Source organism: Sturnira hondurensis, unplaced genomic scaffold (assembly GCF_014824575.4).
Source record: "Sturnira hondurensis isolate 20B ecotype Veracruz unplaced genomic scaffold, ASM1482457v3 Scaffold0010128, whole genome shotgun sequence".
NCBI classification, from domain to species: Eukaryota; Metazoa; Chordata; class Mammalia; order Chiroptera; family Phyllostomidae; genus Sturnira; species Sturnira hondurensis.
The window spans coordinates 33,247,667-33,270,726 of NW_028082759.1; the positions used below are offsets into that span (position 1 = coordinate 33,247,667).

The window sequence follows — 23,060 nt, forward strand, 5'->3', positions numbered from 1 at the left end:
TTCATATCTGGGGGCAAGGTCCCTCTTATTTATTTATTTCCTTTTATCCCCATTTCCCACTCCTGTTCTCTTCTCTGTAAATAACCAGTCTAACATGTTTGATGTTCCATGTACCTGTATTCTTATAAAATGTGTACTGTTGTATATGCATGTCTTAATTTTATAAATGGCATTGTATCTCTCTTTCTGCTTCTTACTTTTTAAAAAACTACGCATTATGCCTTTAAGATCCAGCCACATGTACATTCAATCTTTCAGTTTTATCATCTGTAAAAATGGGGTAATCAGAGTACCTACTTTATAGTTACTGTGAGGAATTAAATAAGCATAAGCAAAATGCTTAGTACAGTGCCTGGCATAAGGTAAGTGCCCTATTCTTATTATTTTGTCATTAGAAAGGTGACATTCTATCAAAAGCCAAAGGCCATTTCTAGATGATGACTTCAAGACCTTGGCCGTAATCATCTCATTATAGACTTACACATAATTAAAGTCAATCTCCTCTCTTCTTCACACTCAAAATCCTATTAAAATTCATGATAAATCAGGGATCCATTTATAGAAGAAAACTTTTCTCTTGGCGAAAAACTCAAAAGACATTGTGAAGTGGACAATACAAAGTTTTCTTTTTACTTATTTACAGTAAAGGCCAAATACAACTCAATCACTAAACGGTGAATCAGCACTCCAGCATGGTACCACACTGAGTCTTGCGTGTGGAAATAGGAGCGTGTTGTTAGGACATCAGTGAGGTAATCTGTACTCATCACTGGTCAGGCCTTGATCAGAGACCTCTGTCATGGGAACAGGCCTTCTGTCAGGGACTTTTAGGCTGGGGAACACATACAGGAGAAAAGTCCTATGAGTCACAGTTGGCCTTGAGCAAATGCAAATGACTTGGCCTCACCTAGCCAGGGCCAGAGGACACTGAGGAGGCATGAGGGGAGAGATTCCACAATTCGTTTTGTTCCTGGAGGCCCAAGGGTACAATGGGAAGCAGCTGTTTTTTCTTCCACTGAGAATAAGACAAGAAGAAACAGGTTTGAAGTTAAGTCAGCAGAAGGAATTTACTGCAGATGTCAGGAAGAATTCCTTGGCAGTGACCATCAGGATTATGACCTCTATAGTTACTGATAAAAACATTCGGCAAACATAATGCACTTTTTATAAGTACTTCCTCAGGTTACTAGAGGAGGGTGTGTAACTGTTGCCTGCAAGGCTTCAAGATGAGACTGTAAATTGGCAGGAGTCTTGAAAGTGTCCATCCCTTTTACCTGTTTATTTTACTTCTGGGATTTTACCTTAAGGAAATAAATTTAAAAAGCAGTATATAAAATGGTATGGAATGTATATATTCATAAATAACCCTACATACACTCATAGAGGGGAAAACTCCAGAAATCAAAAGGTTAAAGGCAATGAATAGTAATATGGGTAACTTTCAATGCCTTTTTTATGTATTCCTTCATTCCACATTTTCCTAAAGTGGGCCTGACATTTGTAATACTCAGTAAAATAAATAAGGAATGAGTGAATGAATATGGCTCAGATAACAGCTCTTAGATCAGTTTAGTTGGCTCATCTGGAAATGCAGGGATCAGCTCAGAGCCCCATGGAGGACTCTGATTCTGTGATTCCCACTTGATGCCAATGGCCTCCATTTGAAGAGGCCCTGAGGACAGACACCGCCACAAAATGTCCACACACTACACACTTAAGCACCAGAGGCTCACTTCCTGTCAGTCCAGAAGGCAGCTTGTGAAGCACATCGGGTCTTTGCCTCAGACTAAAAGGGTCCTATCTTGCCAAGCAGGTGAATTCTGTACCCAGGGTGAGGGTCACAGAGCTCTGTGTCTCCCGTTCTGCCTGGGGTTGTTGATTCCCTCTCTGGCTCTGCTCACCACCTGCCTGTAAACATGTTCTAAGAAGCCTTTGGTGGCTGCTGACCAGGGGGTGGGGAGCTGTTGTTAAAGAATTCTCTTTTCTGATTGGTGAGGAACCCCTGAGGGATGGGAAATGGAGTAGCCCCTGGGGTGGGCTCTATCCTTCCCTAATTACTTCACCTCTCCCCATGAGGGGCCTGACACCTGCCCCTTGGTCAAGTGTCCATTCCCTGCACGTGGCTAATTTTGTCCCTAATCATGCAATGTCTTGCAGAGCTGGCCTGGGCAGGCACCTGGCCTAAGACTGGCCCTGGACAGCTGCTGAGCTTAGGGAAAATCACACTGTAGACTCATTTTTATCCTTTAAAAATAATGTATCCAGTTGTTGTGAGTTTGCATTGATGATGAGAGTGGCTGTGAGAAGGACTGCAGTCACAAAAGGGCAGTCTGAACTGTGTCAGAGGGGAGCGCATTTTCCTTTGTTGCTGAGGTCTGATGGAAGATGAAGGAGCCTTTATTCCTTCTAGCCGTCCTGAGTGTGGCTCAGCCTGGGGCATTCCCAGAGCTCTGGATTGCAGGGCACTGGAAGGCCTTCTGGGCTGTTCTAGGAGAGCCCAGCATGGTTGGGGGCTACCCTTGCCTTTTCAGGCTCAGAGCTCTTCTGTTTTGGGACAGGCTGGGACTGAAGCAGTTGGGCCACTGGAGGGAATGGTGAAGTGTACTGCCTCAGAGCTCTCTGTTTCCAGGCAAATGTATTTGACTTTCATTCTTCATCCCTAGAAAACATAACCTCCCTCTTATCATCTTTATAAATGACACTAATTCTATGTCACGGGACCCCAAGAGAGCAGAATATTGATATTGGCCCTCCTGAGGCAGGTGGGCAGGCAGGCTGGACATGAGCTTGTGTCATACGGATGCCTGTTTAGGGAAAACAGCTACAAACGGAATAATAAATATTTAATCTTGAGCATTTGAAATATTTGAAAAAATGAAAACTTTAATAAAATTCTCCAATGATTTTCCAATGAGAACCACTGTATTTCTAAAACATTGATTTTATCCAAACAGCTTTGAGACATTATCCATGGAGTTATGAATAGGAAGTATGACTATAATAAGAATCATTTATATAAGCATACCCTAATTTTTGAAGCCATATTCTAGAGGCAATATAATATGTGCTGAGAAGAGAATACCTTCTTCACGGTGTTGTTGTGATGGCTAAATTGGGGTAAGAGCACATGCCAGGGGCTCAATAAGCATCACCTTGTGTCATCCTCAGAGTCATCTTAGGAAGAGCACACTTATTCTAATGATGTTAATGGTCATTTAAACCACCGGAGCATCTGTAGACTATTGTAGGTGGTGTCCAAGTAAGCATATCAGGGTCTTGGTCAATTTTGAGAGCAGGGTGAAGCAACCCAACATAAAGTAGGTAATGACAATATGGTAGAAAAAAAGCATGAGTTTAGGAGTCTTGAGAACTAAGGCCATTGAAGAGGGTTGTTCCGCTGAACACAGCGCAGAGGTGCCTGGCAGGCTGGAGAGAGGCTGAACTCCAGCCTGTGTGCCTGGAGGCACAGCGTTTTTCTAATTTGTCTATCTCTTTTCTAGCACAGCCTTGCAGAGACCTGGGTTCTCATCCTAGTCTGCACTCATGAGACTTCTTCCAAGTGCTTATAATGGGTGTTTATGAATGAGGCATTGGGTTTGATTTCCTCAGGAGAATATTCCTACCTTAAGGTAGTTCTTTCTTTAGCATTATTAATCTGTTGTCTATTTTTTTCCCCTCTTTTGCCTTACTGAAGGGACGTTTGAAGTAGCGTATTTCAGGCGAAGCTGAGTGGGCACTTGCAGACCCAGAGCTGTAGCTCCAGACACGTGTGTGGCGAATGGAAGAATGTGGTAGAGATATGAATGGGCCCAGTAGAGCCAGTTGCTCATTGACAAGTGGTAGGGCTAAAAGCTTATCTTCATCTCTATTTTGGTCACAGAGCCTCGCTCCTTACATGGTAAGAGTGGTGGTCACAACTGTCTCAGGTTTTTCCTGTCGTGGCCATGGCACATTGCCATGGGGACTGACATTGCAGGGCTAGGACATATAATTTATATCTTAGTGCTGTAGATGACCACTCTGAAACTTGCTGGGAACCAAAGGAGGCATTTTATATATAAAGAGGCATTTCATAGCCTGTAGAATATTTGAACTGTAGAGAAGAAAGAGACCTTAGCCACCATTCATTTTGATCCCTAATGTAAGGGGTCCCAACCCCCAGGCTGCATACCAGTACCAGCTATGCCTATTAGGAACCCGGCCACAAGCAAAGCTGTCCTGAGCTCTGCCTCCTGTCTCCACCCCCATCCTCAGTGGTGCAGTGAAGCTCCCCATTCCCAGCCTCTCTGCCCATGCCCCGCCCTCCCTGCCTTCCACAAAGCTAGTCCACGATGCCAAAGAGGTTGGGGACTGCTGCGTTAATGTACAGATAAAAATTAAAAAGTGTATTATTGTCCTGAGGTTAAATGGCTTCCTCAGGATTGCATAGCTTGTTCTTGTTCTTTTCTTTTGAGCATTGAATGAAGCGGTGGCTTGGGGTATCAGGTAAATACCTATTTCTTTGGAACAGAGCGAAACAGAAACTTTTGAGTGAAGGTTAACTATTGCTAGATACAAGTCATATTGCATTCATTCATCCAATCATTCAAGCCATACTTCTCATGTGAGCATTGTTAGAGTTATGAAAAGGTGCATGTTCAGTTGATTAGCAGTTTACATACAATTTTTTTTCACTTTACTTGGAAGTATGTCACTGCTGGGTATGGTGGAAGTAGCAATGACCCAGGAGTTCAAAGATCTTGGCTCTAGACCAGGCACCAAGAGTAAATGATAGACTAGTTTGAGAAAGTGACTTAATTCTGTTGGATTTTATGTGAGTAAAATGATTGGTTTGTAGCAGTTATGTCTAATATTCTATGTGACTTCCAAATTCCATAACTGATTAATCCAAATAAAGAAAATTAGATCTATGAGCACGGGCCTGCGAACCAGAGGATCGCGGTTCGATTCCCAGTCAGGGCACATGCCTGGGTTGCAGGCAGGTTCCCTGCAGGCCAGTTTCCAGCAGGGGATGCACGAAAGGCAACCATACATTGATGTTTCTCTCCCTCTCGTTTCCCTCTAAAGATAAATAAATAAAATCTTTAAAAAAAAGAAAATTAGATCTAAATTAATAAAAACCTATATATAGTGTCTACTGTGTGACAAGTAATGTAGTAAATTTTTTACAAAATATGTAGTCATATTGATGATGATGATGGTGATGCTAAATAATTAAAAATATACTATTCATGGGGTGGCTTTTCCTAAACTGTAAAGTATGAGCAAATGATGGTTGCTATTAAAATGATAGTGATTTTATCAACATTTAAGACAATACAAATCATTACAAAGACAGAATAGAAATAAAATAATACTTGGTATTCCACTGAAGCCACTAGATAAAATTATGTGGCCCTAAGAAGCAATGTAATCTCTGAGTTGGGTGAATACACCAGCCATGACACATGGCTTCACATCAGTCTCACCCAAAAGGATTTGGCTTTCACAAACTTAAATGTTCTCATACCTATCAAATCACGGAAGAGAAAACTTTTATAAAGCAAAGACATTCTGCTAGTATCATATCTTAATATAATACTCATTATTATAAATGTTTTAAGTGCACATTTCATTTTGTTTTATTTTATTTACCTATTTTTTATTCTCACCTGAGGCCATGCTTATTGATTTTAGAGAGGGGGAAGGGAGGGAGAGAGAGGGAGAGAAACATCCATGTGAGAAACATCGATTGGTTGCCTCTTGTTTCCAGCCAGAGTGGGAACTAAATCCACAATCCAGGCATGTACCTTGACCAGGAATCGTACCCACAGTTTTCTGGTGTAGAGGACAATGCTCCGACCAATTGAGCCACACCAGTTAGGGCCACAGTTTATTTTAGAAAAATAACCTAGAAATCATCATATGTTTACAGTAAACAGTAGAGCAACTGGACATCAAAGGCATGTTTCAGGAATGCAGTGGATACATGGTTGCTTGTAAGATTTTTACAGAAGGTAATACAGAGAAAGAAATCTTGAATGGGCAGCTATTAACAGGCATCAGTTTGTAGCCTGCAGAAGTCTAAATCCCAAGCTAAAGGGCTGGAAATGGATGGAAATTTGGTAAACCCAGCAATTTCCATGTCTGGACATGCTGTGTGGGCCCTAGTCCTATTACTTTGACAACTGCCAAGGCTCCACACATTTTTATTCCCTGCTGTACCTCCTCTACTCCTATTCATCCTTTGTGGCCAAATTTGGGCACCACTTCCTCTAAGAAGTTTTTCCTGAGCTAACATCACCACCCCTGGTCTTTTCTCCTTCAGATGTCCCCTACCCAAACAAAGGGTTGCGTTAAGGCCCCACCTCTATGCTTCTATAAAATGTGGTATAAATATTTAATATATATTTCTATTAATCAGCCCACTAGTTCATATTATGTCATTGGCCCATAGTTTTTCTCATTCAGTGAACTGTGAGCTCCTTGAAAACAGGAACTATGTTTAATTCACTGTTAGGGCTGCCGAGCCTTGCACAGTGCTTGACACAAATGACATGTGTAAGAATTGTTTGTTAAATGAATGAATGGTTGGGTGGGTGACTGAAATACTATACTTACTATTAAAATGGTCTGTACCATTAGATCTCCTTCATGTATTGTGACTTGTTAGAAATGTGATGAGAACTGACCATTATCCAATGGAGGTGGTAGAGTGAGGGATGTATTACTTGCACATTTGTGGAGTGTCTTCATAACCAGCAATTTGCTTTAGGTTATCCTTTTTTTCCCTCTTAGTCTGAGAATAGTAGAGAAGTTGAAGAGAAGTGAAACATGATTTTAAAAAATCTATTGAACAGATATTTATTGGACATCTGCTCTCCAAGGTGGTAATGTGTCTTAGGCAAACCCAGATTCCATAGTTTAGATATTTAAGAAATTCACCCAAAGGAAGAAACTAATATGTGATATCCAAGAGAATAATGTTTACTAAAATGAAAGAATAAATGGGTAATAAGGGTCGCACAAAGGTCAGAGATGTCAGAGATAAATTGGCTGGACCCAGGAAGCACCCACCAGGCAGGAATTCTAGGTTGGGTCACCATGGCTTAAAACCTGCTCTCAGCTATAAAGGCCCTGGACCCAGACAAGGTCAGGTCCAGGAAGACAGGCATACACACACACCAAGCTTACTGGAGCTTGAAAAACCAAAAGGCCAATGACCAGGCCAACTGGAAAATTAGTTATGATTTAAACATAGACTCAGAGTAAACGGCGCTGGACGGTACAGGAGATGCTTTAGACACACAGTGCAAATGGGCAAGGCTGACTTCCCATACAGCCTTTGTCTCCGGGAACCCAAGACCAGATTCAGTATTTCCTTCTCTTAGACGGTATTGGATAAACAGGGCATCTGGTGGATGCCATAAATGGTAACTATTATGGAACTTCAGAGAATTAAAAGATGACATTCAGCCATAGAGATCAAGGAAAGCTTCAAGGGAGAAGTGGTATTTCAACATGCCTTTGAGATTGCTTAGTGTTTGCTGCAAATTGAGAAAAACATTCCAAACAGAGGGACAACATGAGTAAAGAAAGTGAATGATTCATTTTTTGCTGGATGCAGGCATAGTATGTGATGGAGAAGAGTAGAATATTGTGAAGAAAAGCTAGAATCAGGTCATGGAGGGGGTTGAATACCAGTAGTAAAGTTAAAATGTTATTTTGGAGGCCATGGGGAGTCATAACAGAGAGAAAGCATTGAACCCAGGAGAATGAATTTGCTAGCAGTGGTGTTAGTTAGCTTGAAGGAGGTATCCCAGTTGCAGAGGCCATTGGAAGCTTCAGAATCTACGTGGGAGAACTGAAACTAGAGCGGGAGCCATAGAGGTGGTGCAGAGACAGACTGAGAGTACCAACCAGGAAGTACCATAGTTTTTTTTTTCTTACACGTATACACACACATACACTCATTCAAAAGCAAAATATAAACCTGTAAGCTATACAACCAGTGTATAATTTAAAATGAAACCTGTACTAATTTATATGAAATTCTCCATTTATAAAGAACAGAGGATTAAAAAATCATTGATCTTTTAGCCAATAACTGATTTTTGATTGTCCAAATACCAAATTTGATAAAAGTGGGATTTTCAAAGTATCAACACAGTGGGAATCTATAAGTAAATGACAGCTTGAGGGAAAAGAAAAAAAATCCTAGATAAATAAATTTTCTTATTTCCCAAAATGTCCAGGTGATTTCTCCAAATAGACATTCTTTCAAACACTTTCTAACATTAGCTAACCCAACTAACAGGAATGCTGCAAAAAACAGAAACAGGAGCTTTGTGAGAAGTTTGATTACCTGTATGGCATCCTGGAAGAGAGGAAGAATGAGATGACCCAAGTCATTACTCGAACCCAAGGGGAGAAACTGGAACATGTCCGTGCCCTGATCAAAAAGTATTCTGATCACTTGGAGAATGTATCAAAGTTGGTTGAGTCGGGAATCCAGTTCATGGATGAGCCAGAAATGGCAGTATTTCTACAGGTGAGTCTCCTTTTGACACCAGAGAAAACGGACCAAACAGGTGTGTGTTGGAGGAGTAGTTGTCACCATGTTTTTGTTACTTTATATGCAACTTTATCTGATCCATTTTAGCAACTAAAATATAAGTCCACTATGTGCTTATTTTTCATCTGTTTAAACAATTTCATGAGCATATATTTAAGGGCCCACAACATTGCTTAAACATAACAGGACTCTGGCATAAAGAAGCAGTTATTTATGGCACTTAAAACTAAGCCATGAGATTTTCAGGATTGGCAAAAGAAAGAGTTAAGTGTCAACATCACCTTTGATGAAAAAAATTTAAGTAGGCTTGTCTTTTGTTTGCTTCCACAGAATGCCAAAACCCTGTTACAAAAGTAAGTAATTTTCATTTTATGGTAAAATGCATATTTTTCATTTTTACCCAGGGCTATCAAACAGTGACAGTAAGTGGCAATTTGTCTTTGTTGCAGAATTTCTGAAGCATCAAAGGCATTTCAGATGGAGAAAATAGAGCATGGTTATGAGAACATGAACTACTTCACAGTCAACCTCAATAGAGAAGAAAAAATAATACGTGAAATTGATTTTTACAGAGGTTTGTTATTCTTGTGACCATTTGGCCCAAATTGCAGGTGTATGAAAGGTGCAGAAGAGCTCAGTGAGAGGAAATGTGGATTCAGAATCACTTTCAGAATGGATGGTGACAATTTTATGAGGATTGTAATCTAATGTGAAGCTCTATTTCATTACAAAATCACACAGTTTGTTGACAGTGTTTATTTAGTCTTGCATATCACAGTGCCCATTACAATGCCATTATTGGGTACTTGACTCTGGGTAGTCAAATACTTAACAACTGATGGTGATAACAAAATCTCAATTTCAACCTTCTACAAGGTGTTAGCCACAATAAAGTAAAACATTATCAGGTGCAAAGTTAAGGATGAGATAAAAATGAAACATAGAAGACATCAGAGGGCAAGAATAGTAGCAAGTCACAGAATAAGTCACAACCTGGAATAAAAACTTAGTTCATGTGGCTAGATGTACTCCATGAGTTATAGACATATTCCTACCATGTGGCTCAGAAATCCCACTTTTGGAAATTTGTCCTGATGAAATCATTGACAAGAAGAAAATAACCTTGAAGCTGACCAAATCTTTGATGGCTTGATCCATCCTAGCATGTCTAGGTGATGAGACACCTCAGCCGGACCACTACTAATGTCACGAAGGTGAATTACTGTCCATAGATGTAACTTTAAAAGTAAATCCTCAGGATAGATCTTTTTATACATTACTTAATATTATCTCTCCTCAATATTGCCTGAGGGAATAATATTATGATTAGAAAAAGAGTCATGACATTTATTGTGGCAAAAGTCAGCATTTGCTGAATAAAGGAGGTAAGAAATTCAAATAAGACAAGGGTTTTGTATGTTTTCTCAGATAAGGAAGAGAGTGGCATTTCTATTTGATTTGATGGAGATAAATAAGTGCCAATCCTAGCCCCTCAGGAGGCTGCAACTATGACAGAGTGTGATAAAAATGTGAATAGGTTCTGGGCAAAGGTAAGAAGGATGGTGCATGGTAGTGATGAGGACTGTGCAGCATAGTGGGGAGGGGAGCAAGGAAGATGGTGATGATTTGTCCTCGGTTCAGAGTTGTCTTGTCCACATTAAACTAGAAGTGCAAAGCTCCAGCATGGCATACTTGGGCCACAGTCAAGTAGCTGTTAAAGATGATTTCTCTAGCCTTGGCCATTAATTGTTTTCATGGCTGCATTAGTAATTGTAATGATTTAAAAATGCATTACCTTACCAGAAGAGGAAGAGGAAGAAGAAGAAGGAGAAGAAGGAGAGGGAGAAGAAGGAGGCGGAGGAGAAGGAGAGGGACAGGGAGAAGGAGAGGGACAGGGAGAAGGAGAAGGAATAAAATTGGAAGAGGTAGAAAATGTTCAAACAGAACCATCAGGAGAAGATGAAAGTCCGGAGAAAGCCTTGGAACCCTCTCAGCTGGCCTCAGAGCTCCAGGCTGCCCCAGCCACTCTTCCTATTTCCTCTCCAGAGCCGCCTCCAGCCCTGCCATCTGCTGCTGATGCCCTGGTGACACAGGTAACCATTCCTGAGTTCTCTCCTACAGGACTTGCAGGTGTGCTTCCTTGCCCAACCACCTAAACAATTTATTCTACCTTAAGGAAAAGATAACCATGTGCCAGACATTTGTATGTAGAAGACAAAAGACTTCAGGGCAGTCACAATATTAGGGAGAAAAGTCCCTGTAGGTGATTCAACTGATTCATTGTTGTTATAACTGGTTGGCAACACTTGGTTTAACATGATTTTCCACCAACACCACCCTCAAATTGGAGGCAATCTTTGTCTGGAAATTGTGTGTGTGTGACATGTTCATAGAGCACCAAAATTGTGAAGATTAGGTCTGCTCTGAATACAGATATAGGGTAAAGAGTGAGGAATACATAATATAGAGTGAAAAATAAAAATGATTATACTTTCAAACCTTGCATTTTCTATAGATCATAATGGAAGTGAACGGAGAAGCCATGCTGGTTTATGTTCCTCTTGCTTACCCTGAAATACAACTCTACCTTTCATTCAGTGGGCAACCAAATGAAGCTTAATTTTTTATGTATCTTGCATATGATGAGTTTATGTATTGACAGAATTATTTAAAATTTTTCTAAGGAAGTTAGCTTATCCCAGATGCAGTACCTGATGGACCGGCCTTATGTTTCTAAGAATCCAATTTCTAAGACTCCAATCCAGTTTTCAAGCCTTTGTGTTGACTGCATGCCACCTTCAGCAGACAGACCCCAACCTGCTGAGTTTGTGAACAGTGCAGACTCATCACAAAAGAGCCCTGTACTTGTACCTGCTTTCAAAGAGAACTGAAATTACCTGCAGAAACAAAACCTCAGAAGGAGAACTCAGGGATGAAAGTACATTCTATGCTCTGCCTCCATAGGGAACCAGGCTCAAATACTATTTTTATAGTTTCTAGAATCTTGAAAATCTAGGTATACCAATTGCACTGAAATTGGAAGAGGGGTGGTAACTAAATGAAAATAGGATCAATGCTTGGTTTTAGGAAAGAGGTTTTTAGGGGCCTGCATATGTCAAAAATTAACTGTGGTGAACAGTTTGACCTTTCTTCCATATCTGATATTTTGTAAGTAACTTTCATTTTAGGATTTCATTGTCTGCCTGGCCAGGCTATCCTCTTGTGAAAAACAAGCCCACAAAAGAAGAGGGGCACTTGCGAGGCCGTCAAGAAGGGCACTGTTAGCATTCCTTCCCTTAGCACTTGCCAAGGGTGGAATGAGCTAAAACATGCACTAAATTAGGCACTACACACAGCGCTCACAGCTGTCAAACCCAAAGGGAACTAAAATCGACTGCTTTATTTCTTCTTCTTCTTCTTCTTCTTTTTCTCTTTTTACTTTTGAATGTATCTGTCCTGATTAAGGGGGAGGTTGTATCCACTGGCTCTCAGCAGACCACAGAGTCTGAAACTCCAGTCTCTGCATCGATGGACACTGCGGATCCCTTGTTTTACCCTAGTTGGTACAAAGGCCAAACCCGGAAAGCTACCACCAACTCACCTACCACCCCAGTGAGCGAAGGTCTGGGGCACATAGGGCCTCCAGGTTCTGAGGATTCGAATGTGCAGAAGGCAGAAGTGGCAGAAGCCGCAGCCAGTGAGAGGGCAACAGTGAGTGGTAAGGCAACTAGTTCACCTGCAGCTACTTCTCAGGTTAGTGCTGATGCTGTTGTGTCTGAATGCTTCCCTGTGCCGCTCAAGGTCCTGCTAGAATCACAGCAAGAAAGAAGGGCTTCCAAAGGGGCAGATAGAAACTGTGGCCTTGGGAAAATCTCAGAAACAACTCAGCCTCAATGCTGGCTTATTGTTTATGCCTTATATTGACCTGTTTTTCTAAGCCTTACATAAAACAAAACAAACAAACAAAGAAAACAGAATTTGACCACGCTGCTCATGAGTGGTAACCTTACACCCGGCTTCCCAGGGGAGGGAGCTCTAGAGGGCCTGGCCCTTTGGCATGCAGTTAAGGGATGCTTCATCTGCAGTGACTGGCTGGTGTCCCTGTTCCCCTTTGCTAGGCCACTTACCCTTGTTCAGCCTCTCCTGTGTCCTCCTTGGGCTTCCAAAGACTAATGACCTGCTTTTGTGCCCTTCTCAGCAAATGCCAAGGAGCACGTTTGAATTGAGTTCTAAGCCTGCTCTGTGATTCATGGATTCTGGGAGTGTGCTGGCTACGTCTAGACAAAGATGGTCTTGGCTTGATTAAACCAGTGCTTCCTGAGCATGTGCCCCGGGAGCAGAAAAGCACAGGTTTTCTTCCATCGGGTTTTTAAAAGAGACACTGCCTTGATTTTTTTCTCCTTTTTATAATGAAAGTTTGAGATCCATGTCTTCTTAACACTGGGTTAGATGTCTGCATGGCTCAAAGAGTCCATAGAAGAAATCTTCTGCAGTTTCTTCACAAGGAAGAATGTTCATGGTTACTCCCTACCCGTGAACATTCTTAAATGATGTGTGGGTGTGAGTGTTGCCCAGACAAGGTGCTGTCAGACAAATTCTCTGTAGTTCCATGCTCCTGGGTCATCAGGTGATTACAGACAACATTTCAAAAATCAGAAAATAACTTATTATCTCAACTGTACTTGTTCAAGTGAACCTCCATTTCATGAGATTTTAAAAAAGGAAATGTTTTTTTGAAAATTAAAACAGGCTTTGTGCCATATATTTATTTTCACAGATGAAAATGACAAAAATAATTGTTTGTTTTGAGGAAATCTTTTGAGGTGGATTTTGGGTTTAAAAAATGAAGTAGACTTGATTATTTCTAGAAAGTTTATGGGAATTCTTACATCTTTAGTGGAAGTTGAGTGAGGAAGAGCTGTTTTCTGAAAAAATCCTGTAAGGAGCACTAAATGGGGCTCTGAATCAAAAGGAAAAGGCCACCTGAATGATGTTGGAAATTTTTTTTGTGATAATGTCAGTGAAGCTTTCTTCTTGTTTCTCACAGGAGTTAGCAATCTGCCTAGCACTTTTGGCTTTTCTTATACTTCACTACATCTGGAGTCAGATTCAGTGCTTGATTTTTACTCTAATGGGTAGGAAAAATTTTCTTTTCCCTTGACTAACATCTCATATAGTTTCCTTGATCATGTTCCTCTTCTGTGGGCCCAGAGATAAATTTTCCCCCAAACTTGAGCTTCAGCCACCTAAAAAGAACAAAGTTCCTAGACAATACTGTGGCCTCAAGCTCCCACAGTGCAATCACCTCAAGGCACCTTCCTGAGGAGAATTGCTCGGTTATCTAATCCTGCATGGAGGGGAATCCTGACTCAGAAGTGACTCAGTGGGCAATTATTCAGTAATCCAGTAACAATGGACCCTCCAGAATGGCCATTAGGGGAGACCAGTTTCAAAAGGTCCATGCTACTGGGAGAATCCACTGCTCTTAAAATAGAGGGAGGCACAGCAAAAGACTCTCTAGGGTTTCCATAGAATAAGTAGCAGCATTTCATCTGCTTACACCAGAGGAGCCCAGGAGGTGGCCACATGACTCCTGTTGGAAATACCCAGGCAATTCTTGGTTTGTTGGACAGGTGGTCTAGGTGACTTCTCAACTGTCTTTGAATCATGAGACTCTACAGTGTCTTTCCTGGGAGAGGGGGGTCCCTGAGAGAAAGGGGCCCTTGATACAGCAACACCAGGGGATTGCAGCCAGGTGAAATCTGGATGAGTAAAGAGCTGGAGACCAATGTTCATTTATCAGCCATAAAGAATTAGAACCAAAGAAAAGTTATAAAGCCAACAAATAGCATGTTCTTTTTCAGTAGACTTTCTCAAGTCAGCCTTTTCTTGATTACTGTTACAAGGTTTGCTTAGGGACTGCCATCTTACTCTTTTAATAACTTTTTGAATATTATCAGCTTAATTAATATTTAAAGATTCAAACCCCCTGTATTTTTAGTAGATGACCCTGCTGGACCTGAGACCCAGCTCCCTGTGCCTGTAGCTCAGGAGCAATTCAGGGTGACTGGTGCTGAAAGGCCTCCGCTATTTCTGGCTCATTAACTTTTCCCTGGGTTGACACTGACTCGTTCTGAAAGCTCCCATCACACAGGGATTTGGGGGGGGGGGGTTGCCTCATTAGCTGTCTGCTCAGCAAAGGCAATGGAATCTTTGTGGAGCCCTGTCATGTCTTAACCTGTGTGTGAGTAGGGCCTGCCCCCAATGTCTAATAGTCAGTCACAAACTTGTGCCCCTAGAATGTTCTGAGTGTCCTTATAGTGTGCTCAGGTGCTTAACTCCTCCTCTTGTTATTATTTATGTTGAAGAAAAGTGGGAGGAAGTAAAACTCCATGCTTTATTGAAATAATTTAACGTGGATCTGAATAATTGTCTGAAGAGTCCAGCTTACTTTCTGAGAATTCAGGTTTGGGGACTGGTCGCCATATATCCTGTAATACTTCTCTGAGGCTGCAGGGGGAGAGTCATGCTTCTTGTCTGCCATCCACGGAGCCCATGTCATTAGACTGACATTATTCATGTGCCTGTCTGGTGAGATGAGGGTGAGGCAAGTGGGGATGAGGTGCAGTTGGGTGGATTCACATTCAGTTTTGCAAAGAACCTTGCTTGTGTAGTTCTTGGCATTTGAAAAAGGGCCTTTCACATAGAGCAGGAAATCTGTTTATGCTGAAGTACTACTTTGATCCATGAAAAGAGATATGGACAAGTGAATAGAGACCCTACCATAGTAGAAAATTTCCTGGCCTCTGAATTTTTTGCAGGCCTGATTTACCTTCACCACCTCAGAACCCAGCTTACTAAATTAGTATTTATCCAATGCAAGGTGAGCTTGTTGGAATTCCATACTTCATCAGTAGTCTTTCCCTGAACATTTAGACTGTGATACAAAGTTCTCCATGCTTTACTGGCAGTCTGACCTCTCTTTACTGGTCCCATGTCAGGGAATCATGTTGCTTTAGAAACTCAGAAGCATCTCAGGCTCACTTGCTCATCTGTAAACTCACTTCAGACCTCCTCAACAGAACTGCAAATCTTTTAAGAAGAGCAGAGTTCTATTTCCAGATGCTTTACTCATTGCCATTCATCTGTCCTTGCTTTTTCTGCCTGAAATTTCATGCAGTGCCTTTATCTGTACTTTCTCTCTTCACCTAATCACACAGGTAGTTTATGTGTTAGAAGGTAGTCATGGCAAAAGCTAGACATCAACTCTTTCCACCACTAGTGAATGGGGAATCTGCTTTTTTAAAAAAAGAGTTTATTCATTAATTTTTTGAGAGAGGGGGGGAAGGAGGGAGAAAGGGAGGGAAACAATGTGTGGTTGCCTCTGATGCATTCCCTACTGGGGACCTGGCCTGCAACCCAGGCCAGGGGGTTGTGCCCTGATGAGTAATAGAACTGGTGACCCTTCATTTCGAAGGCCAGCACTCAATCCACTGAGCCACACCAGCCAGGCTGGGACTCTGCTTTTTGATAGGGCAGAAGAGCATTGTTGCTTTCCCTACCCTCATTCTCAAAGAAAAAATCATTTCTCAACAAGATTTGAATTCAGCCCTATATCAAATTGGATCACATAGAAGGCCCTGGCTCCTATTTGTCCTTCTGCAGGATGCACTTTGAACCCAATCACACTTCCTTCCTCCCAGAAAACCTCTTAAAAGAAGTCACAGGTCCAACTATGCAAAGCCTCTCTCTCTATGTAAATAGGTCTTTAGCTACAAACTTGCCCTCTAAGTTTCCACCTTTCCAGGCCATGCCTGCTATATGCTCAGTCAGTGCAAAGACAGTTTGATGGAAATGACATTTGACCTGTGTCATGTGTTAACTTTTTAATTCATTTTGAAAAAATTACACCAGTCCCTAGTCAACCTTAGAACACAGGGCAATAATAAAGTGGGGAGAAGGATTCTGCAAGACAGGTCAGCTTCTCTTGGAAAGCAGTCTTGGAAAGTGAGCCTCATCTCCTGGGGATGCTTGGTCCAGTCTGCTTCCATCTGCTGCCCTTCCTCTACCTACACTACTTACATGTAAATTACACCTGGGTATTAACACAGGGACTGCCTTCACGCCTTGCCCCACCCCCATGGGCAATTGGGTATTTTGGGGGTGAATATGAATGGCAATTAGATTTTCCAGAAGTGGCAGCAGCAGATATAAGTCCCTCCCTGTTTCCCTTTCTCCCTTCCCTGTGAGATTTAGTAGCCTTGTGTGCAAGAAGTTGCCCAAATCATTTAATGGGAGCTGTTCAGGGAACAAAGTTTTCCAGAGAAATGTCTTCCTGTTTGCTGGATTAACTTGGCAGCTGCTCTGGCTGATACCTGAGGTGGACTGTGTGTGGCAGCTGCTTCAAGCTTAGAAGACTACCCCACCATCTCACCTCCTACACACACACACACACACACAAACACACACACACACCCCCTCCACAAAGAGCCAATATTTTTTTGCCTTGGAGATAGGGACTTTGACATTAAAATTTCTGCAGTTTCTGCCACTACAAAGAATCACAGCTCATATATTTTTCCAGAGTGTGAAGTTGTACTTGTATAAGACCTATATAAAAGCTTTATATATTATAGCTATTTGTTGTTTTCAAGAATATAATATCTACTTTTCACATTCTAATCTTGAAGCCTGAAAATATACCAGTAAGTTGGGCAGAAATTCTGCCCAGTCTTGGGGCACTGGAAAGATTAATGAAATTAGAAGAAAGGATTTATGTCCTAGTCATCTTGCCTTCACACCTGACTCTGAGCGTTTAATTTTTTTGAGCCTCCATTTCCTCACCAGGAAAATGAAGCAACTACTCAATGAGAAGATTCATCTATTTATACAACATAAGAGAGTAAAAAATCCAGTACTAAAGATTTTATAAACTGTTTCCGGATGTTTTCATTAGAAGGATTATGGAATTAGGACTAATGCAAATCATTCTGAGTGACAATGTAACCATAAATTCTCAGTGAAATGAATAGCTCATTTCATTTTCTAAAATATATTCCTTTCTTAATGTTTTTTAAATCGTCACCCAAGGACATTTTTTTCATTTCATTGCTTTTAGAGATAAGAAGGGAGAGAAAAAAATTGATGTGAGAAACATCAACTGGTTGCCTCTCATATGCACCTGGGTGGACAGGGGATCATACACATGTGGACTGGGGAACAAACCTACAATGCCCAGATTGGGGAATGAACCCACAATGCAGGCATGTGCCCTGACCAGGAACTGAGCCTGAAGCCTTTCAGTTAAGGGATGATGCTCCAACCAACTGAGTCACACTGGCCACAGCCCAAAATATACGTCTTCTTTTGAAGGTCTTATATAAATCCCCATTTCTCAAAATGTTTGGCAACTTTCCTCCTAGTCATCCATTTAACTGAATGTTTACCCAGCTGTTACTACCCATTTAGATAGTTTTGATGAACTCTATGAAAATCCATGATGACTCAACTCTGAAGTCCACTTAAAGGCACTTATGCAGCTCATTGTCCAGTAGAGCAAAGACAGAAGATATACATTAGAGACAGTCACACAATATTAGATGAATGAAAAGATAAAAGATACGTGATTTTAAAACTCCTATTTTAAGTGTAAGATTCAAGCACTTTTTACAAATACATAGCATGTATAGCCACTACCACAATTAAGATATAGAATATTTTTGTCATTCCAAAAAGTTCCCCCATGTGTCTTTGCAGTTAATCCCCTCCCTGCATCCCAGTTTATGTTTTGCTTGTCATGACAGTTTTGCCAGCTCTAGACGATCATATAAATGGAAAGATGCATTCTGTAGACTTTTGTGACTGGTTTCTTTCACTTAGCATAATGCTTTTGAGATTTACCCATTTTGTTGCATTTATCAGTAGCGCATTTCTTTTTATCCTTAGTAGTATTCCATTGTATGGACATACCATAATTTATCTGTTCGTCACTTGATCTGTGGTTGTATTGTTAGCAGTTTGGCCTATTTAAAAATAAAGCTGCTGTGAACGTTCACATATAGGTCTTTGTAAATGTGTTTTTTAAAATTTCTCTTGAGTAAGTACTTAGTGAAATTGCTGAATTACATGGTAAATTCATCATTAACATCACAAGAAACTGTCAAACTCTTTCATAGTGGCTATTAAATTTTGTTTCCACCAGCGGTGTAAGAAAGTTCTAGTTACTCCATATCCTAGCCAGAAATTGGTATTGTGTTCACCTTTTACATTTTTGCCATTCTAATAAATGGGTATAGTATCTTCTTGTAGTTTTAATTTGTATTTTCATGTTCTTAGTTGTTTTTATATTTATTTTGATAAAATATCTGTTCCTATATTTTGCTGACTTTTTTGTTGGATAATTTATCACCTTAGAGAGTTATAAAGTTCTTTGTGTATTTTGGATAAAACTCCCTTATCAGACATGTTTTGCAAATATTTTCTCGAAGTATATGGTTTGCCTTTTCATTTTCTTTTTTTTCTATATGAGTCAGTTGATATTTCTGTAGCATTGTTTTTTTAATATATTTTATTGATTATACCATTACAGTTGTTCTATTCCCCCCCTTCATTCCCCTCCACCCGCACACTCCCTCCCCCACCATTCTCCCTGCCTTAGTTTATAACCACGTGTCTCAAGTTCTTTAGATTCTGTATTTCCCCCACTATTCTTGCCCTCCCCCTAGCTATTTTCTACTTACCCTCTATGCTATTTTCTGTGCCTTCTCCCCCCCTTCTCCTCCTCCCACTTCCCTGTTGCTAACCCTCCATGTGTTCTTCATTTCTATGGTTCCACTCCTGATCTAGCTGTCCTCTTAGTTTGCTTTTGTTTTAGGTGTGGTTGTTAATAACTGTGAGTTTGCTGTCCTTTCACTGTTAACATTTTTCATCTTCTTTTTCTTATATAAGTCCCTTTAGCATTTCATATAATAAGGGCTTGGTGATGATGAACTCCTTGAACTTGACCTTATCTGAGAAGCACTTTATCTGCCCTTCCATTCTAAATGAAAGTTTTGCTGGATAAAGCAATCTTGGCTGTAGGTCTTTGGATTTCATGACTTGGAATACTTCTTTCCAGCCCCTTCTTGCCTGTAAGGTCTCTTTTGAGAAATCCGCTGACAGTCTGATGGGTACTCCTTTGTAGGTGACTGTCCCCTTATCCCTTGCTGCTTCTAGGATTCTCTCCTTCATTTTAGTCTTGGCTAATGTAATTATGATGTGCCTTGGTGTGTTCCTTCTTGGGTCCAACTTCTTTGGGACTCTCTGAGCTTCCTGGATTTCCTGGAAGTCTATTTCCTTTGCCAGACTGGGGAAGTTCTCCTTTATTATTTGTTCAAATAAGTTTTCCACTCATGGCTGTTTCTTTCCCCCTTCTGGTACCCCTATAATCCAGATGTTGGAACGTTTAAAGATGTCCTGGAGGTTCCTAAGCCTCTCCTCATTTTTTTGAATTCTCATTTCTTCATTCCTTTCTGGTTGGATTTTTTGTTCTTCCTTCTGGTCCATTCCATTGATTTGAGTCCCAGTTTCCTTTCCATCGCTATTGGTTTCCTGGACATCTCCCTTCATTCCAATTAGTTTAGCCTTCATATGTTCCTCTAATTTGTGACTATAATCAACCAGTTCTGTTAGCATCCTGATAAACAGTGTCCTGAACTGTGCTTCTGAGAGGCTGGCAATTTCTCGGTCGCTTAGAGTTATCGGCTCTGAGACTTTGAGTTCTTCTTGCGCCATCTTTCGGGCTATTTGTTCCTGTTCCTAGCAGGATCGGAGCCCTAAGGTGTTCACTAGAGCAGGGCAACTAAGTCGCTGGGTTGTGACGTTGTATGTGGGGGCGGGGTCAACGAGGAACTGTGATGTCCTGCCTCCCGCCACGGCCCTCAGAGGTGCTGCAGATGCCACTGTCACCGGGCCTGAGCGTTTTGTCCCACTGCACTCAAGTGTGCCACCGCTGTTAGCCCTCGCCCCCTGGGGCCTGCGTGGTCCGTCTCACTGTGCGAGAATCTGCGACCGAGGTCAGTCTGCCCCACACCCTGACTGGGTCCAGGCTGCCTGCTGCCTAGGTCTGAAGATCTTTCCTGCCCGACCCAGCTCCGCTGCTGGCTCCGCCCCTTTTACCCTCCCGGTTGAACGGTTAGTGGTTGTCGGACTTGCATATAATTCAATTTTCAGTTTTTTGCTGTGTCTTTATTCTCCAAACCTTTGTTGTATTCAAATTTGGTTGTGGGAGAAGGCACAGTGTTTCCACCTATGCCTCCATCTTGGCGGAAGTCCCCTTTTCATTTTCTTAACAATGTATTTTGAAGAGCAAACATTTTTTAGTTTTAATGAAGTCCAATTTGTCATTTTTTTCCTTTGTGATTTGTACTTTTTGGGTCCTGTTTAAGAAATCTTTGCTTAACTCAAAATCAAAATATTTTCTCCTATGTTTTGTTCTAGAATTTTTTTATAGTTTTAGCTCTTAAATTAGATCTAAGACCATTGGAAGCTAATTTGTATACATGTGAGGTAAGAATATAGGTTCTTCATTTTTGTGTGTTTCCTGGTTTTCCATATATTCATTTGTCCTGGCACCATTTGTTAAAAAAGATTATTCTTCCCTCAGAGAATTATCTTGATGGCTGTGGAAATTCAGATGACTGTATATGTGTGGGTCTACTTCTTGACTCTATTTCGTAGCATTGATCTGTATGTTTGTTCCTCTACCAATACCACACTGTCTTGATTATTACAGCTTTATAAAGATCTCCAGAATAGGTCATGTAAGTCCTCCACTCTATTGGTTTTATTTGATTTTTATGGTTTTTTTGGTCCACTTACTATTGTATTCATTTTTGCTCTTTATTATTTTCATCCTCATTCTGACTTTGGGTTTCATCTTCTCTTCTTTTTTTAGTTTCTTAGGTTTAAAGCTTGGATTATGGATTTAAAATCTTTTTCCTAATAAAAAACATTTACTGCTATAAATTTCCTTCTAGTCACTATTTAGACATTCCCACAAGATTTGATATGTTGTATTTTTATTTAATTCAAAAAGTTTTATAATTTACCTTGTTGCTGTTTCTTTGACCTTTGGTTATTTAGATAGTAGTGTTTAATTTCTAGGTATTGGGAGATTTTCTAGACATCTTTATGTTTAACTTCTGGTTTGATTATATTGTGGAGAAAAATATTCTTTATATTATTTCAATCATTTTGAATTTATCAAGATTTGTTTAATGGCCCAAAATATGATCTAACTTGGTGAATGTTTCATGTGCAACTGAAAAGATTGTATGTTCTATTGTTGTTAGGTAGAGTGTTCTACAAATATCAATTAGGTCAGTTGACTTACAGTGTTGTTCAAGTCTGTTATAATTTTACTGATTTTCAATTTACTTGTTTTATCAGTTGCTGAGAGAAAAATTTCGAGATCTCTGACTATAATTGTGGATTTTTCTATTTACCCTTTAAGTTCTATCAGTTTTGAAATTCTGTTTAGGTGCATTCACATTTAGCATTGTTATATTTATTTGAAAAATGCATCCCAAGATGAGTGTTAAAAAAGATAACTTCCTTTCTATCTTTCTTCTTTTTTTATGTCTTCCCACTTGAATGGAAATAAAGAGGGTCCTCATTCACATATATTATCTTTAAGGTAGCTTAAAAAAGATAGGGTGCAGGTGGGAAGGAGCCTGGAGGAGGAAGGTGCTGACATTTCTTATGGCACTTCAAATGCCTGGTCTAAATCCAACATGCCTGCCCCCTCTCCCTCCTCCAGCCATGCACAAGGCCAAATATAGCAAAGGCTATATTTCCTGATGCGTTTAAGTGACTAGGCTGAACTTTACAATCTGATTAGTTGTCAGTGGCCCTATTTATAGTTTTGATGTACACTGCTTTATGAGCTAATATCTCTGTCCATTTTCATGACACACCTATGCCCTAGTTCACTCCTTGTCATGTCTAAACTAGTTTCCACAGAGGTCACCCTGTCATGGGAAAGGGACTTCCAGCACTGGGCTTGTTCTCTTGGTGGAGAAGGTCCAAGGGTCTCAGTCCAAGAGGTGCAGTTGTCCCTTCTCCTGTCCTGAGTGTTTCTATATAGCATATTATGAACTCAGAGACAGACTTGAGTAACAGAGTAGATCATCCACACCTGTGAGTTCTTCATTCTAAAATACCAGACGGACATGAAGGTCAAGGCCATTGTGGAAAAATATCACACACACACACACACAAAAACTAGTCCATGGTCATCTTAATTCTCAACTCAGGACATTATAAAGGTACTTCCAGAAAAAAATGATTAAAAAGAAAGAAAGAAAGGAAGGAAGGAAAAGAGGGAAGGAAATAAAAAGACCTGTGTTTAAATGGTTATGAAGACAGGCTGGAGCTAGCAAAGATTCTTTTCTCTTCTTGAAGCCCAAGGTTTATTTCCTAGGCTCTCAGAAATGAATACATGGGTCCTCAGACCTGAGACCTTATC

The 23,060-nt window shown here is 40.6% G+C and overlaps 1 protein-coding gene across 6 annotated transcripts in view; it reads left to right on the forward strand.

The window, feature by feature from the left end:
* TRIM55 (tripartite motif containing 55) overlaps nucleotides 1-23,060 on the forward strand; it is a 40,721-nt gene that overhangs the window by 9,169 nt on the left and 8,492 nt on the right. The window contains exons 5-10 of one of the 6 annotated variants that reach the window (XM_037058643.1): nucleotides 8,297-8,530; nucleotides 8,885-8,907; nucleotides 9,004-9,128; nucleotides 10,601-10,647; nucleotides 12,020-12,307; nucleotides 13,602-13,689. In XM_037058643.1, coding sequence (XP_036914538.1) covers nucleotides 8,297-8,530; nucleotides 8,885-8,907; nucleotides 9,004-9,128; nucleotides 10,601-10,647; nucleotides 12,020-12,307; nucleotides 13,602-13,689 — 805 coding nt within the window. Of the gene's footprint in view, nucleotides 1-8,296; nucleotides 8,531-8,884; nucleotides 8,908-9,003; nucleotides 9,129-10,357; nucleotides 10,648-12,019; nucleotides 12,308-13,601; nucleotides 13,716-23,060 lie in introns of those variants that run through there. The other 5 variants (XM_037058641.1, XM_037058646.1, XM_037058642.1 and 2 more) reach the window with 5 other exon arrangements.